The sequence below is a fragment of the Hemiscyllium ocellatum genome, chromosome 16, assembly GCF_020745735.1.
Source record: "Hemiscyllium ocellatum isolate sHemOce1 chromosome 16, sHemOce1.pat.X.cur, whole genome shotgun sequence".
In the NCBI taxonomy this organism is placed as follows: Eukaryota; Metazoa; Chordata; class Chondrichthyes; order Orectolobiformes; family Hemiscylliidae; genus Hemiscyllium; species Hemiscyllium ocellatum.
This window is the reverse complement of record NC_083416.1, coordinates 9,715,933-9,739,051: the sequence shown is the minus strand read 5'-3', so window position 1 is coordinate 9,739,051 and position 23,119 is coordinate 9,715,933. Positions and strand designations below refer to the sequence as shown.

Here is a 23,119-nt window from a genome sequence, read left to right as displayed (position 1 = left end):
GGGGCATGAGGCTGGATGGACACATCGGATCACAGAGGACCAAATGCTAGTGGCACCTCTGATGGTGCAGCCTCGACTTGTTACCACACTGGAACATCAGCTTAGAATTTTTGTATTTGAGTTTCCAGAATAAGACTTGAACATGCAGACCTCCTAACTCAGAGGTGAGGGTGCTACCATTGAGTCACTGTAAAGAAAAGATGCTGGTGGAGGAGGGAAAACTTCGGCTGCATGTATGAACTGAGAAGCCTTGTGTGTATCGAGTGTTCTTTGTCTGTCATGGAGAAACAAGGGCTAACTTAGCCCATTAGGTTTCAGCTTGACAAAGACTCATCTGGATGGCTGATCCTTTCAGATTGAGCTGGTCAACATGTCAATTGGCTGTCTCCTCAGGGTTAAAGGTGAGCCAGGGATTCTTGGTCTTTTAGGGGAGGTGGTGGCAAGATGATAATGTCACCGGACTGATAAACCAGAGCCCCATGTTCATGTTCTGGGAACAAAATTATGGCAGCAAGTGGAATTTGAACTCAATAAAAAATACAGAATTGAGAAAAACTTTGTCTAAAATATTTTGATTGTTGTACAAACCCATCAGGCTCACTGTTGTATTTGAAGGAAGGAAATTTGCCATTGTAACCTGTTCTAAGTTACATTGGGCTTCAGACTCAAGGCGATGTGTTCAACTCTCAATGCTCCTCTGGGTATTAAAGCTAAGGAATCATTTCTGGCCTAGCCAGCTTTTCCCACATCTCATGAACCATTGACAAAAGAGACAGAATCTGGTTAACCTTTCCGATTGAACTTACCTGTGTTGGTAGTGAGTGAGGCACAGCATCTGGATGAATTGCCTGGGATGTTCAGGGTCAAGGCTTACTCAGGATAAGTGGCCAAGGTCTTCAATGTGCAGATATATGCAGAGCTGTACTGTACAGACACACTCAATACCACTGAAACCATAGCCCATCTAGAGAGGAGACAAAGTGTTTGGTGATAAGAAGAAGTCTTCAAACTTGCAGAGACAAATAACTTAGAATATTAATTAATGACCCAAAACCTCCAGATACATTGAAACAATAACCTTAGCACTTGTGCTCCATAAATAATGTTCACGCTTCACTTAAGCAGCAAGATTAATGAGCTGGAAGGAGGAATCCGAAGGGATGAATAGTAAGAGAACAGTTTAGGGGCTTTTGTTATAGATTTTCACCTTTTAATGACATTTTAATGTTGATTGAGTATGAGATTTCCTTAATTCGCATTGGAGATTCCAATGCAACTGTGCATATGGAAAGGAAAAACCTACAACCTTCTTCTCTTCCCATAATGCAATGGGTGGTGTTAAATTTCCATTGCAGGCTTGTTAGGCCCACCCTATTCTTTGACCAACATTGGCTCCATGTACAATAATGCCTCAAATCTAAAAGTTTGCTTCCTGATTTTCAGCCTTTTCCATGGCCCTTCCCTCCCCATCTTTGAAAGTTCTGACAGCCTCATGACTCTCTAAGTTCAAAGTCCTCTAACTCTGACCTTTCATGCATTATTATGTTGGCTACTACATTTTCTACAGAAATGCAGTGTGGTGTTAGAGGCCCTGAACTCTGTATCCCCCAGCGATTGTTCTCCTAAAAATTCGGGGTGTATTCAAACCAGAGGCTCTGAATTATGAGGGATTATTCCATTGCAGGGAGGGAGAAATTGTTCTCAGTGATGCAAGGGTTGGTAACCAGAGGGCCCATGCTCACGACAATGGGAAAAGAACCGTAGGGAGAATGAGAGAATTAATTGTAATGCAAGGTATTGTGATCTGAAATACATAGCCTGAAAGGTTGGTGAAAGTAGATTCAAGAAGAATTTGAAACAAGTTAACTGGATAGATACCCAAATATGGAGAAAGTGAGGACTGCACATGCCGGAGATCAGAATCAAGAGCAGGGTGCTGGAAATGCACAGCAGGTCAGGCAGCTTCCAAGAAGCACGAGAAATGTCAATTCTCCTGCTCCTTGGATGCTGTCTGGCCTGCTGTGCTTTTCCAGCACCCTGCTCTCAACTCAGATACTCAAATATACTTTTTCAGGGTACTGATGAAAGTGCAGGGGTGTGGGACATATTGGTTAAATCATTCAAAGAGTCAACACAGGAAGAGTAGACAAAACGCCTCCTTCTGGATTTTGTTTTAAACAGGGATTGATGTTGGGTAGAAAGGTGAAAACACTGGAATAATTTGAGAAGGATTTGGATAGTGTGTTGCAAAATCAGTGCTGAGTGGCAAGTTGCTGTAAGTTCTTTCTGGTGAACGGGCTGAGTGGCCTTCTTCCTGTACAGGTTGCGATGACTGAGGCCGGAAGCAAAGCACTGAATCTAATATTGTTTCCTACAAAGGAACTCATGCCAGGTATTCATGGCCAAGATAGACAGCTCTGATCTAGATAAATAGGTGCTACACTGTGACACTAAATATAACTTGTGCTCTGGGAAAAGCAGGAAACAATGGGGCACTTGGAATCGTAACTTGAAAAGATACTCTAGCCATTCTCACAAAAACAAATCTTTGGTCCCTCAAGGCAGTTGCAATAAGCAAGATGTTAATGTCATATTAACCCCCTGCTTAGTGTGTTTTTTTAAGTATCAGAGTGCTTCACAAGGTAATAAAAACATGTAAATATGAGGTTGTGAGTTATCCCTGCAGCAGTCTTGTAAACGCACTGTTTGCCTTCTCAAAGAGACGGAACATCTTTTCTAACACATCATTGCAATGATTAGTACCTCATGTCCAGAATGGAGATTCATGGCTCGTATCAGTACAACAGAGACCCAAACGCCTGAGGCACATCATGCATCTTGAAACATAAACAATTTGTAACTCAGCATGTATGGTTCTCCACAACGTCATGATTGAATATGGTCTAAGCTTTCCTGACATCCTCTTGAGACTGCTTCAGAGCTGCCCAATGTCAGAAGGCCTGTCTTTGCATCCTTCTGCCCCACTCAGGCCTCAAGCCTCAAGCCTACCTCACAACCTCCCCTAACTCCTCTCCCACTTCCCCTCCTCCCTCAGGTCCTGTCGCCCAAAACTGCAAATGAGTCACCACATAACACAACATATCACAGTGAAGTCTACTAACTACGGAACATAAAATTCAAGCTTCAGAACACATTGTCAAGGGTGACGATCTATTTAAACTGAGAGATAGCATCTTTTAAAAAAGTGCAAAATGTTAAGACTGGTGTTTATTATTTGGAATATCAATTGAAAATGAGTGTGCAGCATTTGTGGGTTTCTCGTGACTCAAAGATTAAAAGTGGACCTGTGTCGTGTTGACTTATTATTTACACATGTCAAAGAGCGTGGCGCTGGAAAAGCACAGCAGGTCAGGCAGCATCCGAGGAGCAGGAGAGTCATGTGTCGATGTTTTGGGTGTCAGCTGTTCATCAGACATTCCTGAGAAAGTGTTTATACCCAAAACATCACTTCTCCTGCTGTTCTGTTGCTGCCTGACCTGCTGTGCTTTTCTAGCACTATACTTTTTGATGCTGATCTCCAGCATCTGTAGTCCCCCACTTTCTCCTTATCATTCAGACATGGTCATGTAACTTATGGAGAAGATACTTCTGTGACACAAAGTGGAATCAGTTATTGCTGGTGTCTTTGTATTGATGATGGCTTAGCAACGTCTTTCCAAGTACCAGTTTATTACAGAACTAGGAGAGGGCAGATACACTCACACCTTCAGAAAGACTGCAGGCCAAGACAGGTCTCTATCTATCTATCTATCTCTCCCCCTCTGTGAGTGGAGAAATGTTTAACAACATTGAAAAGAAGAATGTCAAAGCCAAGCAAAGATCTATGTGCAACTGGACACCGACTGAATTGAGGTTCTTCTGTGTTTAACAACAATGTGGTATCATCACCAAACACCAAACAGAGCTGTGAGAGAGTCACCTCTTTCCACCCTTTGTGCTTTAAACTTTTGATCCACAGAATTTGTTCCTTTTTGACAATGGTTTACCATCAACAATATTTTTGCAGAATTGTCCATCTTCTCTGCCTGTGTGTTAATGAATGGCTCCATGCTTGGACTGAAAGGGGAAAGTTTGAAGTTTGCGTGGTAACGGTTGGTAGTAGACAGGATACGATGGAATTATTTAGAGCAGAGAAGGCTGAGGGGGAACCTTACTGAGGTGAATAAAGTTATGAGGGGCATAGATTGAGTAGATAGGGAGAATGTTTCCCTTTTGTAGAGGGGTTGATAACCAGGGGCACAGCTTTAAGATGAAGAGCAAGAGGTTTAGATGCAACTTGAGGGTCATTTCTCCAAATAAAGGTCTGAGTGAAAGGAATGGGGGAGGGGTCAGTTAGTTCATGTGGTTGGATGGTTGCTTCGTAATGCAGAGTGCTGCCAACAGCGTGGGTTCAATTCCCACACCAGCTAAGATTACAATGAAGAACTTTATTTAGAACAGAGAACATAGAACATAGAAAAATACAGCGCAGTACAGGCCCTTCGGCCCTCGATGTTGCGCCGACCGAAGCCTACCTAACCTACACTAGCCCAATAATCTCCATATGCTTATCCAATGCCCACTTAAATGACCATAAAGAGCGAGAGTCCACCACTGCTACTGGCAGGTCATTCCATGAACTCACAACCCGCTGAGTAAAGAATCTACCCTTAACGTCAGTCCTATACCTACCACCCCTTAATTTAAAGCTGTGTCCCCTAGTAACAGCTGACTCCATTAACGGAAAAAGGTTCTCACTGTCAACCCTATCTAAACCCCTAATCATCTTGTACACCTCTATCAAATCTCCCCTAAACCTTCTTTTCTCCAATGAGAACAGCCCCAAGTGCCTCAGCCTTTCCTCATACGATCTTCCCCTCTTCCAAGATATGGTGAGCCTCAGTTTAAACATGCACCCCTCTCTCTCATGAGAAAGCAGAACTGTGGCACTTGTCCTTTTCAAGAAATATTACAGTTCTTGAAGATTGGAGTTTGTTTACCTGTGCAGCTCCTCCATCAGGGTTGTAACAAAAGCTGACACACAATTTCAGATTTTAAACTAAAGAAATATAGAGAAAAAAAATCACGTTGGCAATGCAAATGTTCAGTTTACAGATGAAAGATTTCTTTTCATAAAAAAATTACAAAACATATTTATATAACGTTACCTCACTAAAGCATCTTATCAAAACATCCGAAATACTTCACACATTGTAAGTCACTGACAAGGAGCAGTGATTAGATCAGTGTGACAAACTCAGTTCACACACCATACACCCAGCCAAAAGTCATAAAGTATATGGCCAGCTGATTTTGCTTTTCTGATGGTTGAGAAAGGATAATGTTGGCCAAGTGAAATCTTCACTGTTCGATGGAACCAATGAAGCTTATGACAGTTTACTATCTCAACTGAATAATGACAGCTCCAACAGTGCAGCATTCCCTCAGTATTGCCACCCTGAATCTTATGCTCCTGAGTTTGTGGTGAGGATGAGACTAACCAAAGCTTGTTGAGACACTGAACTATCTAATGGACAGTCTAACGCATTGGGACCATGTGCAAATTTGATTATGAAATATTTGAGATGCAAGCCTTGGAATTGACAGTCTTTGTCCGAAGGAGAGAAGAGAATTGCCAATGTGCTGAACGGGCAGACAAGTGACGAGTAACGCTCAAGTCACACAAATATCGGGCTATGATCATCACCAATAAGAGACAATCTAACTACCGTCCCTTGACATTCAATGGTGTTACCATCACTGACAACATCTTGGGAGTTATCATTAACTATAAACTCAACTGGATTCACCACATAATCAGAGTGACGTCAAGAGCAGGTCAGAGGCTAGGAATACTCCAGCGAGTAACTCAACTCCTGACTCCCCAAAGCCTGTCTACAAGGCTCAAGTCAGGAGTTTGATGCAATACTCTCCACTGGCCTGAATGAGTGCAGTCCCAACAACACTCAAGAAGCTTGACACCGTCCAGCACAAAGTAGCCTGCTTGATTAGCACTGCATTACACAAGCATCCACTCTCTCCAACACTGATGCTCAGTAGCAGTACTGCATTCTGTCTATAAGATATGCTCCAGAAATTCACTAAAGGTCATCAGACAGCATCTTCCAAACTGACGACCACTTCTATCTGGAAGGGTAAGGGCAGCCGATACAGGGGAACACTACCACCTTCAAGTTCCCCTCCAAGCCACTCACCATCTTGACTTGGAAATATTCCTTCCCTCATGCCATTGTGGGTCAACCCACAGCAGGTGGACTGCAGCGGTTCAAGAAGGCAGCTCACCCCCACCTTCTCAAAGGCGACTAGTGAGGAACAATAGATGTTGGCCCAGCCAGTGACACCCACACCTCATAAAATGAATAAATAATTAAAAAATGGAAATGTTGTCTGCTTCATTACTGTATTTAAACAACTGAGAATTTTGACTTATTTAGCCATGGAAAGGCACGATGGCTCAGTAGTGAACTCTGTTACATCACAGCACCAGGTAATTCCACTCTCAGGTGTCTGTCCATGTGGAGTTTGCATGTTTTCTCTGTGTCTGCGTGCGTTTGCTCTGGTTTCCTCCCACAGTCTGAAGGTGTGCAGATCAGGTGGATTGGCCATGCTAAATTGCGTAGGAGAACGTGAGGACTGCAGATGCTGGAGATCAAAGCTTAAAAATGTGTTGCTGGAAAAGCACAGCAGGTCAGGCAGTATCAAAGGAACAGGAGAATCGACGTTTCGGTCATAGGCCCTTCTTCAGGAAGGGTTCATAAATTGCTCATAGTGTCCAGGTATGTGCAGGCTGGGTGGATTAGCCATGGGAAATTCAGGGTTACAAGGATTGAGTGGGATGGTCTTTGGAGGGTTAGTGTGAGTTTGATAGGCTGAATACTCTGCTTCCATACTGTTGGGATTCTATGTTGTAAATGTAGAGTGAATTTGACAAATGCCAGGATAAAGTATATCATGGAATATATTTCATCCTGCAATGCTGAAGACTAATTCTTAACTTAACCCATGAGTGGGTTTAGTGTGGCATGTATTTTACACCTGAAGTTCCCAATCTACATGCTCCATTGACTTCAATGAACGCTTGACTCATTTCCCTTGATCAAAGTACACTAAAACTGGGGCGTCCTCTGAACTGTTGAAACTTACCAGAACTACTTTAATATTGAGGCATCCATTAGGATCAGAGATACTGAAGTCATTTTGTACTTTGTACTCTGCAGCAAGTCCTTGTGGTGACTTTGCGTCATTGTATTCCTGTCAAACCTTCATATTCTGCTGCTCGTTAATGGCATCTTTGAAAGAAAATTGATTTTAAAAAGAATGTTCTTTATAATTAATGCAAGTGTGGAGGTCTGTCTGTCTGACAAGATGGGCTTTTCTTGGAGTTTTCTTTCAAAAATGTGTACTTTTTGGCATGCTTTGTGATTTCAACCCTGATCTCCAGTCTGGGTTTGTGCACTCGAGCTACCAGCTCAAGTGGTTGGCTCTCTGAAGTCTCTGTGTTGTTTAACCAACTCTTGCATCTGATTCCACAGACTTTCTTTGTACACTTGCCAGCAAGGAATGAACACTGAATGATTATTCCTCTCACAAGCCCACAACTTGAATTGGCAAATGTCACAAAATCCTGTGAGAATAGTCAAGTCAGCACAAGTCAACAGCCCAGCAGCAACAATGTGCATCTACACTGCATCTTCAGGACAGTGCAGTGCCCCAATGCACATTAACGTAGAATTGATGCAGAGACGGAAATAGCGACTTTATGAGAAATGACGTAAAAAAATAGGTTTAAGTGGTTGATTGGAGCTAATATTTTGAAAAAGGGAGAGTCAACAAGTGGAAAGATTTGCAGGGAAGAGGGTGGGAAATTCCAAAATGTGTGACTAAACAGCAATAGCTGAACATGGAACCATTTTCATCTTTACTAATGATGTCATTATCCATTGAGGTAGCTGGCCAACGCAACCATTTCTGAATTGATTTCCATTTTTCTCCATCACATATAGACCCTTTCCACCCACAACATGGAGCAGTAATTAGGAGGACATACATAAAGTGTTAGCGCAATTATACCTGTTAGAAAAAATAAGAGAGATTTGATAGAGCTTGAGAATTACCCTCTCCACCCACTCAGCTAATAGTTCAGACAGAATAATGAGAAAAAGGATTCAAATTGACAGGGCGGAGGAGGGTGGGAGGGGGAGCAGATAGATCGGTGCCTGACAGGAACACTGTTTAAAATTGAGAGGATCCCAGTTAATTGAATACAGATCATTATTGTACCTCTATATAGGACAGCAGCAGAGGATTTAGCTGTTATCAAACAGCACAAATAAGACAGTTTGGGGCTATGATACTCACTAGTCAGGCAAATATGTAGCAACAAGATTCAGTAATTTAAGTAAGATAAACTCTTAGGAAATCTGTTTTGAGGTTCAGTACCTTTATGCATGAACTTCAATAAGTTTCACAGAAATAATGGAAGTTGGGTGGAAAAAGTGGACAATTTGAGGTGAATTCACAACCCACCTGTGGGAACAGTGAGCAAGGGGCTACTCTTTAGAATAACTTCCCTTGAAAGGTAATAGAAAACTTCAGAATTAATTTATTCAAATGAAAATTAGATGCATTTCTTTTGGAAAATAGCCTTTTTGGATGTGTACTGATCAGAGATTATGGAAATAAAGGACAAGTCAATTGAAGTCTTAGAGGGCAATCTGCCTTGATAGACTATAAATTTTTGTTTTTCAGTTTGTATACTGTGATGACCAATCACTGAAAATATTTACAAGAAGCTGCCAATGTACTTGTAACAAAAGAACATAATGACAATTTAAAAAGGTCTCATCACGAGCAGTAAAAAGAAAGATGCAACCCTTTTTCCCAGCAATATACTTTCCAGCCACTCAATCCCAATCAAGTATCATTCCTATCTTTGCTCTTTAAGTTCTTCTGAAACCGATGAGTTTGCAAACATTTGGTGGATTTCCGTACATTCACCATTGCGATTCTCTTTAGCACTCCCTAAGACACACAGATAGAGGCTGATCGCTGACTCATCGCATTTAAATATCAGAAAAAAAACTCAAGGCTTTTTTTCAGTTACGTTCGCGAATTTGTGACTGCTAAACATTGTGTCTGAATTCTTCTGAACTAAGTATGTCACTGACGTCTGACTTCATCACAGAACATTAGATCATTAATACTGAAATCACCTTTGACTGGGTTAATCACTATAAATCAACCTTGTCCCCTTGGATATCATTACAGGACTTTTTGCCTGCCAATCTGTTATGTCTTCACCTGCTGTGGCTCATTAGCAAGGCTTTGCTTTTGTTTCCTTACTGCAGATCTAAGTCATGTCCTTATTTAGCCTCGGGTTCCTTTTTGCTTTGGCTTTCATTTACCCTGCTGTGTCTTAGATGGCTAGAGAAGATTGATTTATTTTCCCGTTTTGCTCTATGTCAAGGCTGACTCAGAGCCTCATCGTCTCTGTTTTGTAACGAGTGAAGGTATCGATAGAATTAACATTTTACATTTTAATGTGCCTTTTCAACCTTTATGCACAATGGCCTTGAGGTATAACACATAACCAACAGCGACAAAGCTTTTGCAAGAACGTTCAAAGTTACAGGAAGGTTGAAAAATCTTCAATTTTTCATCACATCAATTCTACTTACTGAATATGTAGTCCAACCAGGTTTATAAATGAATGCTGTTGACACTAGTCACAAAGCGTGGCACTGGAAAAGCAGAGCTGGTCAGGCACCACCTAAGGAGCAGGAGAGTCGATGTTTACTGGACCAACTAAAGTTTCTTCAGTAGCATCTCCTTTCCAGCACACAGGACAAAGGCGGAAGATGTATGAGAGCACCTTATCTCCATGTTCTAAACTTTCCTGATTGAGAGATTACAAAACAGTCCTTAATCATCCATGAACTCCTTGCCTAATAGCATTGTAGGAGCACCCTCACTACACTGACAACAAAAAAGTTCACCAACTACTTCTCAAGGATGGTGAGATAGATGTCCGCTAAATGCCAGTCTCGCTTGAGATGTCAGCATCCCAAGTACAAATGCATTGAATTTAAAATAGTTGGTTTCTCCCCATTTCTGCATCACCCACCTGTCTTAACCCTTTCTCGATGGAAGATGATGATGCTAACTGACCATGGTTCCTAGTTTGGGGACAAGCTGTCATTTGGCACTTAACAAAAGTCCTTTTCTTCAGCAAACTGGGATACTGAATGACAGCAGTCTATTTCACAACGGAACATTCTATCTCACATTACCCACGCTCGTATGAGAGCAATAAACCTCAAATGTAGCCATGTATTTAAGACAAATGTTTGGCAAAATGTTGATTGATAGGATCACCATTAGTCATCTGGGACAGAGGTAAAACTGTGCAGAGTATAACACCTGCAACACATACAGTTGCTAGCCATGTTCATCAGTTGTGTTTTTTTCTCTCTCTCTCTCTCTCTCTATCGCTCTCTCTGGCTTTGAGGCTTTATTGAAAGCTAATTCACACCACCCACTCTCCCAAGGTGTCTCATAGTAAACAGTCACTAGTTTGGAATGCCCACCTGCTCTCAACGATTATCATTAATTTTTGTGAAAAAACTCTGTTTGGCATTCCCTGTGAAACCTTTCAACTTTGTATTGTTGACTCAGATTTCTATTTATTGCCCAGGCTTCGCTTCTGAACTTTGGCTTTTCATTGTCACCAACTGCATTGCTATTTGCTCTTCACACTGCCTTGTATCCTCTGATTAAAGTGCACAACATAGACTTTGAGTTACACAGACAGACATTGCTGGAAAACCTCAACAGGCCTGGCAGCATCAATGGACGGCAAACAAGTTTCCGGGTCCGGAGACTTTTCTTCGGAACTTATTGTAGCTAGGAAATGGTTGGTCTATATCCTGAAGTAATGGAGAAACTGAAGACTGTAGATGCTGGAGATCAGAGGCGAGAGTGTGGCGCTGGAAAAGCACAGCAGGTCAGGCAGCATCCGAGGAGCAGGAGAGTCGACAGGAGAATTAGAGTCATGATGAAGGGCTTATGCCTGAAATGTCGATTCTCTTGCCCCTCAGAGGGCGTAATGGAGCCCGGTGGGCGAGAACAATAGTCAAAATGTGTGACCCTGGAAAAGCACAGTAGGTCAGGCAGCATCCAAGGAGCAGGAGAATCAATGTTTCTGATCTTCAGCATCTGCAGTCCACACCTCTCTGGAGAGAACAATAGTTGGGTAGACAAAAGAAGGTTGTGGTTCTGCTCGCCGAGCTGGAAGTTTTTGCTGCAAACGTTTCGTTCCCTGGCTAGGGAACATCATCAGTGCGGTGGGAGCCTCCTGTGAAGCGCTGCTTTGATGTTTCTTCCGGTATTTATATTGGTTTGTTCTTGCCGCTTCCGGGTGTCAGTTTCAGCTGCAGTGATTTGTACCTGGGGTCCAGGTCGATGTGTCTGTTGATGGATGTTCTTGCCGTTTCCGGGTGTCAGTTTCAGCTGTAGTGGTTTGTATATGGTGTCCAGGTCAATGTGTCTATTGATGGAGTTTGGGGATGAATGCCATGCTTCTAGGAATTCTCTGGCTGTTCTCTGTCTGGCTTGTCCTATGATAGTGGTGTTTTCCCAGTCAAATTCATGTTGCTGGTTGTCTGAGTGTATGGCTACTAGAGATAGCTGGTCGTGTCGTTTTGTGGCTAGCTGATGTTCGTGGATGCGGATTGTTAGCTGTCTTCCTGTTTGTCCTATATAGTGTTTTGTGCAGTCCTTGCATGGTATTTTGTAAACTACGTTAGTTTGGCTCATGCTGGGTATTGGGTCCTTTGTTCTAGTGAGTTGTTGTCTGAGCGTGGATGTTGGCTTGTGTGCTGTTATGAGTCCTAAGGGTTGCAGTAGTCTGGCTGTCAGTTCTGAGACACTCCTGACGTATGGTAGAGTGGCTAGTCCTTTTGGTTGTGGCATGTCCTCGTTCCGTGGTCTATCTCTTAGGCATCTGGTGATAAAGTTGCGTGGGTATCCGTTTTTGGCGAATACCTTGTATAGATGTTCCTCTTCTTCTTTTCGCAGTTCTGGTGTACTGCAGTGTGTTGTGGCCCTTTTGAATAGTGTCCTGATGCAGCTTCGTTTGTGTGTGTTGGGGTGGTTACTTTCATAGTTTAAGACTTGGTCTGTGTGTGTTGGTTTCCTGTGTATCCTTGTGGTGAATTCTCCGTTAGGTGTCCTCTCTACTAACACGTCTAGGAATGGGAGTTGGCTATCCTTTTCTTCTTCTCGTGTGAATCTGACACCCGGAAACGGCAAGAACATCCATCAACAGACACATCGACCTGGACCCCAGATACAAATCACTGCAGCTGAAACTGACACCCGGAAGCGGCAAGAACAAACCAATATAAATACCGGAAGAAACATCAAAGCAGCGCTTCACACGAGGCTCCCACCGCACTGATGATGTTCCCTAGCCAGGGAACGAAACGTTTGCAGCAAAAACTTCCAGCTCGGCGAGCAGAACCACAACAATGGATACCCGAGCTACAAATCTTCAATCAGATTTTAGACAAATGAAGGGGTAAAGGTCAGTCTAGGGGAATCAATAACTGCTAATGCAGATGTAGCCGACAATGGGTTGTTTGAGGCAGCAGCTCATGTTATGGTGAGGCCATCTCCCCAATGTAGAGCAGATAAAATGCAGACTGGATGACCACTCTGCAGAACACCTACATTCTGCCCGCAAAAATGACCATGAGCTTGCAGTTACCTATGGCTTCAACACCCCACCCTGTTCCCTGGCCAACATCTCCGTCTCAGGCTGCAGTGCTCCAGTGAAGCTCAGTGCAAGCTGGAAGGACAGCACCTAATTTTCCGCTTGGGGGGGACCCGCAGTCTTCAAGACTCAATATCGAGTTCAATCATTTCAGGGCCTGAGGCACCTTCTCCCATGCCCTTACCCCAATCCTCACACACCAAGCCTTGTCATCACATGGACTGCTACTCCAGCCAACTCATTGTCAGCTACTAATGGCCCACATTAGCAGCTATTCATTCTCCCAGGTTGACCATGAACCATTCCTTTATCTGCTGAACTGTTGTTCTGTCTCACTCAGCTTCATCCTCCTCCCTCCCCGACTCCAGCATCAGAATAAAGGCCAGCCTTCTCCAAGATACAGTCAGTTCTGTAGACGGGTCACTGGAGCTGAAATATTAACTTTACTTTGTCTACAGAAATGCTGAGTTTTTCCAGCGATTTCTGTGCGTTTCTGGTCACTAGCACCCACAGTCCTTTGTTTTTAGTTTGATAGACGTTGAGATGTTCCTTTCAATTTCTGACTGGTCATAATGGCACGGTCTCTGAGATTCGCTCAGCAGTTACAGGACTATGACACTGCACAAGACAATGGGTGTTTAAATTTCAATTCCATCAAACCTCAGATGCTCGGGGTTCAGGCAATGTGCTTTCCAACATTTTAATGTTTAGTTGTGAAATGTAGACAGGAGGAGAATATTTCAGCACCAGTCACTTTGAGCTCGATGATTGTAATGCAGTGTTTCCAGAACATTTCTAAATTTAAAGTATGACTTGTATGGCTGCTGATTCTCTTTCATCGTTAAAGACACTTTGTGTTAAGGATCCATTTTCAGCTTGCCAAATGAGTTTTTAAGTAAATGATCCTTGATTTGTGTGGGACATCCCTACTGCAGCTTACTTCACTCCTCATCTCCATCAACTCAGCTGTCCTCAGCATGGACGTGGTGCGAGATGGGGGAGGAGTCATAACCTGTGACACTGGAAAAAGCACAGCGGGTCAGGCAGCATCCGAGGAGGAGGAGAATCGACAGGAAAACAGGAGAATTAGAGTCCTGATGAAGGGCTTATGCCTGAAATGTTGATTCTCTTGCTCCTCAGAGGGAGTAATGGAGCCCGGTGGGCGAGAACAATAGTCAAAATGTGTGACGCTGGAAAAGCACAGCAGGTCAGGCAGCATCCAAGGAACAGGAGAATCAATGTTTCTGATCTTCAGCATCTGCAGTCCACACCTTCCCCTGTGAGAGACCAATAGTCAGGCAGATAAAAGAAGGGGTAAAAGTCAGTCCAGGAGAATCAATACCTGCTAATGCAGATGTAGCCGATAATGAGCTGTCGGCGGTCGCAGCCCATGTTATGATGAGGCCTTCTCCCCAGTGTAGAGCAGATAAAATGCAGACTGGATGACCACTCTGCAGAACACCTACGTTCTGCCCGCAAAAATGACCCTGAGCTTGCAGTTACCTATGGCTTCAACACCCCACCCTGTTCCCTGGCCAACATCTCCGTCTCAGGCTGCAGTGCTCCAGTGAAGCTCAGTGCAAGCTGGAAGGACAGCACCTCATTTTCCGCTTGGGGGGGACCCGCAGTCTTCAAGACTCAATATCGAGTTTAATCATTTCAGGGCCTGAGGCACCTTCTCCCATGCCCTTACCCCAATCCTCACACACCAAGCCTTGTCATCACATGGACTGCTACTCCAGCCAACTCATTGTCAGCTACTAATGACCCACATTAGCAGCTATTCATCCTCCCAGGCTAACCATTAACCATTCCTTTGTCTGCTGAACTGTTGTTCTGTCTCACTCAGCTTCATCCTCCTCCCTCCCCAACTCCAGCATCAGCATAAAGGCCAGCCTTCTCCAAGATACAGTCAGTTCTGTAGACGGGTCACTGGAGCTGAAATATTAACTTCAATTTGTCTACAGAAATGTGGGTGGCACAGTGGTTAGCACTGCTGCCTCACAGCGCCTGAGACCCGGGTTCAATTCCCGACTCGGGCGACTGACTGTGTGGAGTTTGCACGTTCTCCCCGTGTCTGCGTGGGTTTCCTCCGGGTGCTCCGGTTTCCTCCAACAGTCCAAAGATGTGTGGGTCAGGTGAATTGGCCATGCTAAATTGCCCATAGTGTTAGGTAAGGGGTAAATGTAGGGGTATGGGTGGGTTGCGCTTCGGCGGGTCGGTGTGGACTTGTTGGGCCGAAGGGCCTGTTTCCGCACTGTAAGTAATCTAATCTAATCTAAAAAAAAGTTGCGTTTTACTGCAATTTCTGTGTGTTTCTGGTTGCTAGCATCTACAGTACTTTGTGTTTTTGTTTGATAGATGTTGAGATGTTCCTTTCAATTTCTGACTGGTCATAACGGCACAGTGTCTGAGATTCTCTCTGCTAGGACACCGCACAACACAATTCCATCAAACTTCAGATGTTCAGGGCTGAGGCACTGTGCTTTCCAATACTGTAATGTTTAGTTGTGAAATGGAGAATATTTCAGCACCAGTCACTTTGAGCTCTATGATTGTAAGGCAGTGTTTCCAGAACATTTCTAAATTTAAAGTATGACTTATATTACTGCTGATTGTCTTCCATAGTTAAACACACTTGGTCCTAAGGATCCATTTTCAGCTTGCCAAATGAATTTGTTAGGTAAATGTTCCTTGATCGGTGTGGGACATCACCAAACCTCGTCGCCACCAACTCAGCTGTCTTCAGCACGGACATGGTGAGAGGTGGGGGAGGAGTCATAAACTGAGATACTGGAAAAAGCACAGCAGGTCAGGCAGCACCTGAGGAACAGAAGAGTCATCATTTCGGGCATAAGGCCTGAGAGATAGGACGTAGGTAAGGGAAGGGGCAAGTCTGGATTTTCCACTTGTCCTACCTATAAAAATTGGCATTGCGGATTACGGAGGCTGCCCAGTTTTCATGTCAATATTGTGTAATTTTCTAGATAATCCTCAGCATCGATACTTGTCGGAGGTTAACTGAGGCATTACAAGATCTCCCCTTCTCTTCTTTCGATTAGAATCTCGTCTGTCAGTCTGAGAGGGTGGTGGGTGGGTAGCTGAGAGGGATGCTGTTTAAATGTCTGGATTAAAGGATAGCATTTCTGACCGTGTACCAACTCTGGCTGCATTGCACTCGACTGGAGTCTTGACCAAGATCGTACGTCCTTGTCGATAGATGACAGTACAGGGGTCTCACCCGTAAAGGAAATGAGTTTGTTGATCTTATTCCAGTTACTAGGCACTGCCCCCAGCTCTACTAAGCTGCTGTAGGAGGGTAAGTGGTTGGTGACTGAGATCTCCCATGTAAACAATTATCTCAAGGAGCTTGGTGCCAGCTGTGGCAACGATGCCATGTGGATCATTCGGTTCTTCAAGTAGACTCTGACCTACCCCTGCTGACCCATGTGAGGTGTCCTGCAGAAAGGGCTTGCCCACTACTCTGTTATAGTGAGTGCGGAAAAGAGCTGGAGAGGTAAATCCTGAGATAGACACAACCACACCTCCTTTAAACGCGTGGCACAGTGGGCAATGGACAGGGAAGGTGCAGGCAGACAAGGGAAAGTTGGCATAGGATCATAGGGCTACTCTCTCAGAGAGAGGAAATGATGGATGGTGATTTAACCTGAGGGTCACCATGCCACAGGTGAGGGTCGCTGTTGAGGAGGTGAGACCTTCATGTAAGCCAGTGTAGGAAATAAACCCATGCTCGATATTGCTCAGTACTGCGTACCATGTGTCCAGCCAACTGAACCCAACTCAGCAATACAGTTCAAAATCACTACCCTTCTATATTGAACCCCAGTTGGAGGGAGTATTGAGAGTGTCTTGGGTACAGAATATACTCTGGATGGAGAAGTTCAGTGCCCATTACCAAGAGTGTCTCAGCAGCAGAAGAATGGACTGAGTCCTCCAGGTCATTACTAATAGGCTGGGTCTGTGGCAACTAGTCAGGGAACCAATAAGATAACCACTTTTATTCTCATCCTCGCCACTCTACCTGCCACAATACATGTCTGTGACAGTATTGATAAAAATGACCACCGCATCATAGTGTGGAGATGTAATCCCATCTTCTCATTGAGAATGCTCTCCACGGAGTTGTGTGACTCTATTGCTGGATTAAAAGGGACAGAATTCATATCAATCTTAAATCTGAACACTGGACATCCAGGAGGTACTGTGGGTTATCAAAAGAGTTGTACCCCAACACAATCTGCAACCTCATGGCCTAGCCCATCCGCCACTCACTCATTACCATCAAGCCATGGGATTAATCCTGGTTGAATAGAGAGTGCAAGATAGCACTAGGCAGACCGAAAGATGAGGTGTCAGTTTGGTGAAGCTGCAAAACACGACTACCTGCATTGCAACCTAATGCAACTACTTACAAAAATATAAACAGCAAATCAGAGCTAAATGATTCCACAACCAATAGATTAAATATAAGCTGTGCAGTTCCATGCCTCTTCCAATGGTGGAAGACAATTAAACAACTGACTGGAGGAGGAAAGTTCATAAATTTCTCCAGCCTCGATGGTGGGAAAGCCCAACACATCAGTGCAAAAGATAAGGCTGAAGCATTTATAGCAATCTTCAGCTAGAAGTGCATCATAGCCTCCTCCAATGTGGTCCCCAGCATTACAGATGCCAGTCTTCATCTAACTTGATTCACTCCATATAATATCAAAATATAATTGAAGGTAAATGATACTGCAAAACTATGGGTCCTGACAACACCTGACATGGTTCTGTGCTCCATGACTTGCCACTCCCCTAGCCAAGCTGTTTCAGTACAATTACAACACAGGCGTCTGCCCAACAATGTGGGAAATTGCCTGGGTTTGTCCTGTATGAAAAGGTAGGACAAATCCAATCCGGCCAATTACTGCCCCATCAACCTACTCTTGATCACCAGTGAAGTGCTGGAAGGTGTCATCAACAGTGCGGTCAAGCAGCACCTGCTCAGCAATAACCTGCTCAATGACGCCCTGTTTGGGTTCTGCCCAGCTTCTGACCTCATTACAGCCTTGGTTCAAACGTGGACAAAAGAGCTGAATTCTGGAGCTGAGGTGAGAGTGACAGCCCTTGATATCAAAGCTGCATTGAACCAAGTGTGGCATTAAGGAGCCCTAGCAAAAATGGAATAAGTGGGTATGAGGGGGCAAACTCTCCACTGGTTAGTGTCATACATGGCACAAAGAGAGATGGCTGTGGTTGTTTGAGATCACTCCCCTCAGCTCCAGGACATCTCTGCAGGATTTCCACAAGGTAGTGTTCTAGATCTAACCATCTTCAGCTACTTTATCAACGACCCTCGCTCCATCATAAGGTCAGAATTGGGGGTGTTCTCCGATGATTGCATAATGATCAACACCATCCGCGACTCCTCCGAAACTGAAGTAGTCCATGTCCAAATGCGAATAGATTATCAATGTTTAGGTTTGGCTGATGATTGGCAAGTAACGTTCATGTCAAACAAATTCTGGATTAGTGGTGCTGGAAGAGCAGACGAGTTCAGGCAGCATGAATGGCTTTTGCCCGAAACGTCGATTTTACTGCTCCTCGGATGCTGCCTGAACTGCTGTGCTCTTCCAGCACCACTAATCCAGAATCTGGTTTCCAGCACCTGCAGTCATTGTTTTTACCATGTCAAACAAATACCTGGCAACCACTGCCTCCTACAAAAAGAATCTAATCATCACAGAGTCGCACGGTGGCTCAGTGGTTAGCACTGCTGCCTCACAGCACCAGGGACCCAGGTTCAGTTCCTACCTCAGGTAACTGTCTGTGTGGAGTTTGTATGTTCTCCCAGTGTCTGCGTGGGTTTCCTCCAGGTGCTCCGGTTCCCTCCCACAATCCAAAAATGTGCAAGTCAGGTGAATAGGCTGCACTTAGTTGCCCATGTGTTAGCTGCATTAGTCAGGGGTAAATATAGGGTAGGGGAATGGGTCTGGGTTGGTTACTCTTTGGAGAGGTGGTGTGGACTTTTTGGGCCGAAGGGCCTGTTACCCATCCTAAGAGAATCTAATCACCCCTTGTCATTCAGTGGCATCAACATTGTTGAAACCCCCATTTATTGACAATTTGGAGTTGGCCATTGACAAGAAACTGAACTGGATTCACCACATAAATACTGTGGCTGCAAGAGCAAGTCAGAGGCTAGGAATGCTGTAACAAATAACTCACCTCCCGACTCTCCAAAGCCTGTCCAGTATATGGAAGGCATATATTCGGAGTGTGATGGAATAGTCCCCATTTGCCTAGATGAGTTCAACAACACTAGGAAAGCTTGACACCATCCAGGACAAAGCAGCCTGTTTGATTGACATCACATCTACAAACATTCACTCTCTCTACATTGATGCTTAGTAGTTGAAATCTGTACCATCTACAAGATGCACTGCAGAAATTCACCAAGGCACCTTACCAGCCTCTCCCAAACCTCCAACTACCACCATCTAGAAGGACAAAGGCAGCACATACATGGGAACACCACTAGCTGCAAGTTCCCTTCAAGCCACTCACATCCTGACTTGGAGAATCAATCTGTTCAGAGATGGTATGACGTGCCTCTGGAGCATGGGGGTGGCTTGGAGCCCGGGTCTCCTGGATCAAACACAGGGACACTACCACTGCTCCATAAGGATCACGTCATCTAACTTGGAAATACATACCATTCATAGAGTCATAGAACTGTACAGCATGGAAACAGACCCCTCAGTTCAACTCCTCCATGCTGACCAGATACTCTAAACTAACCTAGTCCCACTTTCTAGCACTTGGCCCATATTACTCTAAACCCTTCCTGCTCATGTATCCATGCAGAGGCCTTTTAAATGTTGTAATTTTACTAAGCACAACCACTTCCTCTGGCAGCTCATTTCATACACATACCATCCATGTGTGAAAAAGTTGCCCTTTTAATTTTTTCCCTCTCCCTTAAACCTACACACCTACCCAGGGAAAAGTCTTTGTCTAGTCACCCTTTCCATGGCCCTTCCTTTGTTGCCGCTGAGTCAAAGTCCAAAACACCCTTCTTGATGACGTTTTGGGTGTACCAAATGACTGCAGTGGTTCAAAAGAACAGCTCACTGCCACTTCTCAAGGGCGGTTAAGGAATGGCAATCAATACCTGTCCAGCCAATGAAATCTGTGTCCTGTGATTGAATTAAAATGCAATTCTGATATTAGATCTTTCACCTTCAAATTTTTTATTGGTCATCTGCCTTGGAACTGTTCCAAAACAACCAGTAAAAATAGAAGGAAGTTTGCCCTAGGAAAACATTATTTGGAACCCTGAACTTGGTCATTATTCTATTCTTTCTATATAACCATGGTTCATTTCAAAACTGAGTCTCAGTCCTGCTTCTCCAAAGGGAAAGCATCAAGTGTGTGGAAGCAAAGAACAAAATAGGCTGGAGAGATAGGGAGTCGTAAATTGTCCAGAACATAATCTGGCAAAGCAGAACACCTGACCAGTTATTGAAACTGTTTGAGTATAAATTTAGAGTGAAGAAAGTGAGGGCTGCAGATGTTGGAGATCAGAATCGAGAGTGTGTTGCTGGAAAAGCACAGCAGGTCCGGCAGTATCCAAGCAGCAGGAGAATCGACATTTTAGGCATAAGGAATGACATTTTGCCCGAAACGTCGACTCTCCTGCTCCTCAGATGCTGCCTGACCTGCTGTGCTTTTCCAGTGACACACACTCGTCTATAAATTTAGGGAGGAGGGTATATTCAGTGCAAGTTATGTAACCATTTTGAAGACCATGGTGTCAGCATTGCTTAGCGATAACGGTTGCAACAAAGGATTTTGTCTTACCTCTGAAAATGGTACCGTGTCCGAGAAGTGAAAAGAAAGGCAGAGAAGTAGAACTCACATTTCTATAGCATCCTTCACGGCTAATTCTCTTGGTGTTTCTCTATTACAGAGTAATTTTGTGGCATGCATGACTGCAATATTCAAGCAGATGGATAATGAGCATTACTCCAATTATCTAGAATCCTTCCAAACAAATCAAGACCTGGTGGTGAGTAAGACTTTTCCATCACTAACAAATGGGCTGTTGCGTGGTTACACGTCCTTAATGTATTAACCTATGCTGCTCACTGACGGTGGAGAAATAATAAGGTCGCTGTACACAAACCCATTGGTCTAACTCTTTGGGGAACCCAGGCGCAAATCCTGTTGTGGCTAGTGATGGATTTTCATTAATTATTCAAGAAATCGGGAATTGAAGATTGGTTTTAGTAACAATGACCATTGGCAATTGTCATTAAAAGCCCATCTGGTTCACTAACAGCTTTTCTGGGAAGACACTTGCCATCCTTACCTGCTCTGGCTTATGTCTGATTCCAGATACCCATGCCCTGTTAAAGAATCTGAAAGGCCAGTGGGTAGCTATTGGACTCCTTGATGTTCCATGTGGGATTATGTCTCCGTGAGGTGTAAGCAGAGAGCAAGTACCCTCACGACAGCATGAACTTTATTGTCATTAGTGTGACCACATCAAAAGAGGTGGCTTTTGAAGGACTCTACTCTCAGGAACTTCCAATACTTAATCCGATACAGTTCCGAGGAAGAGTCACTGGACCCAAAGCATTAACTCTGATTTCTCTCCACGGATGCTGAGCTTCTCTGGAAACTTTTTGTTTAGTTTCTGGATTCCAGCATCCACAGTTCTTTCAGTTTCTATTGAGCTGCTGAAATTTGTCGCCTGAAAGTACTTTTTTAAAGAAATTGCTTGACATCATTGCTGCTTGAGGAACCAATGAGTTTATTGCAGGAGTTTTGATTAAACATTCAGATCTGTGCAACACCCAAGCAACCTGAATGCAAGCAAAGACTCAAAACACAAATTCTACTGACCCTGGAGTGAGTCCAGAGGAGGGTCATGAGAGTGGCCCCAGGAATGAAAAGGTTAACATATGAGGACTCAGGTCTACAATCGATGGAGTTTAGAAGTATGGGGTGGGCGATCTGAAAAGCCTAGAGAGTGGACATTTAGATTACTTACAGTGTGGAAACAGGCCCTTCGGCCCAACAAGTCCACACTGTCCCACCAAAGCGCAACCCACCCATACCCCTTATCTAACACTACGGGCAATTTAGCATGGCCAATTCACCTAACCTGCACATCTTTGGACTGTGGGAGGAAACCGGAGCAAACCCACGCAAACACAGGAAGAACGTGCAAACTCCACATAGTCAGTCTCCTGAGGCAGGAATTGAACCCAGGTCTCTGGCGCTGTGAGACAGCAGTGCTAACTACTGTGCCACCATGCCGACATTGGGAAGATGTTTCTATTGGCGGAAAGACTAGAACCAAAGAATTCAGCCTTAGGAAGACCTTTAGAATGGAGATGAGGAGAAACCTTGTTAGCCAGAGAGCGGTCAATTTATAGAATTCATTACAACAGAAGGCAGTGGAGGCCAGGGCATTAAGTGTATTTAAGATGGAGATAGATAGGTTCTTGATTATCAAGGGGGATCAAAGGGGTTATGGGGAGAAAGCAGGAGAATGGGGTTGAGTTTCTTATCAGCCATGATTGAATAGTGGATCAGACTTGGTGGGCCAAATAGCCTAATTTCTGCTCCTATGTCTTCGAAAACCCAAAGATGTTATTTCGATGCTGGATATCACGCAGAGAGAGAATCTGATAGTACAGGAGCTCACCAGTGTTATAATCCCATATCAGATGTGTCACATCTTGGCTTTATGATGAAGTAGCATGAAGGGGACAGACCCCAGTCCCTCTCAACCCATAAACTCATGGAAACTGCGAAGTTGGCAGATTATGTCGGTAGTTGCAGCAGGAAGGAACTGAATGTGGGAATTACAAGGCTAGCCTCCCTGGTTTGAAGAAAGGTAGAACAGACATTTTTTTGAAATCCTGAGAAGCTTGGAACTGTGGAGGATGTTCTATATAAAAACCAATTAAATCTAGTGAATGATAACCAAAGAAACTAGCGTTAATGTTTGTCTCTCGGGGCTGGATCAGAACAATTTGTATTTGTATAGCATCCTTCATAGACTAAGATGTTGCAATATACGGCACAGGGGCATTTAATAGCAAAACCTGATCCTAAGACGCATAAAAAACTCTAAGGGCAGGTCACCAATAATTCATACAGTCATCGAGTCATAGAGATGTACAGCGTGGAAACAGACCCTTCGGTCCAACCCGTCCATGCTGACCAGATATTCTAAACTAATCTAGTCCCATTTGCCAGCATTTGGCCCATAGCCCTCTAACTCCTTCCTATTCATATACGCATCCA

The 23,119-nt window shown here is 44.0% G+C and overlaps 1 protein-coding gene across 1 annotated transcript in view; it reads left to right on the top strand.

The window, feature by feature from the left end:
- LOC132823334 (dedicator of cytokinesis protein 2-like) overlaps positions 1-23,119 on the top strand; it is a 717,727-nt gene that overhangs the window by 460,787 nt on the left and 233,821 nt on the right. Inside the window, exon 28 of the mRNA XM_060837030.1 lies at positions 20,769-20,867. Within this exon, the coding sequence (XP_060693013.1) occupies positions 20,769-20,867 (99 nt within the window). The remainder of the gene's footprint in view (positions 1-20,768; positions 20,868-23,119) is intronic.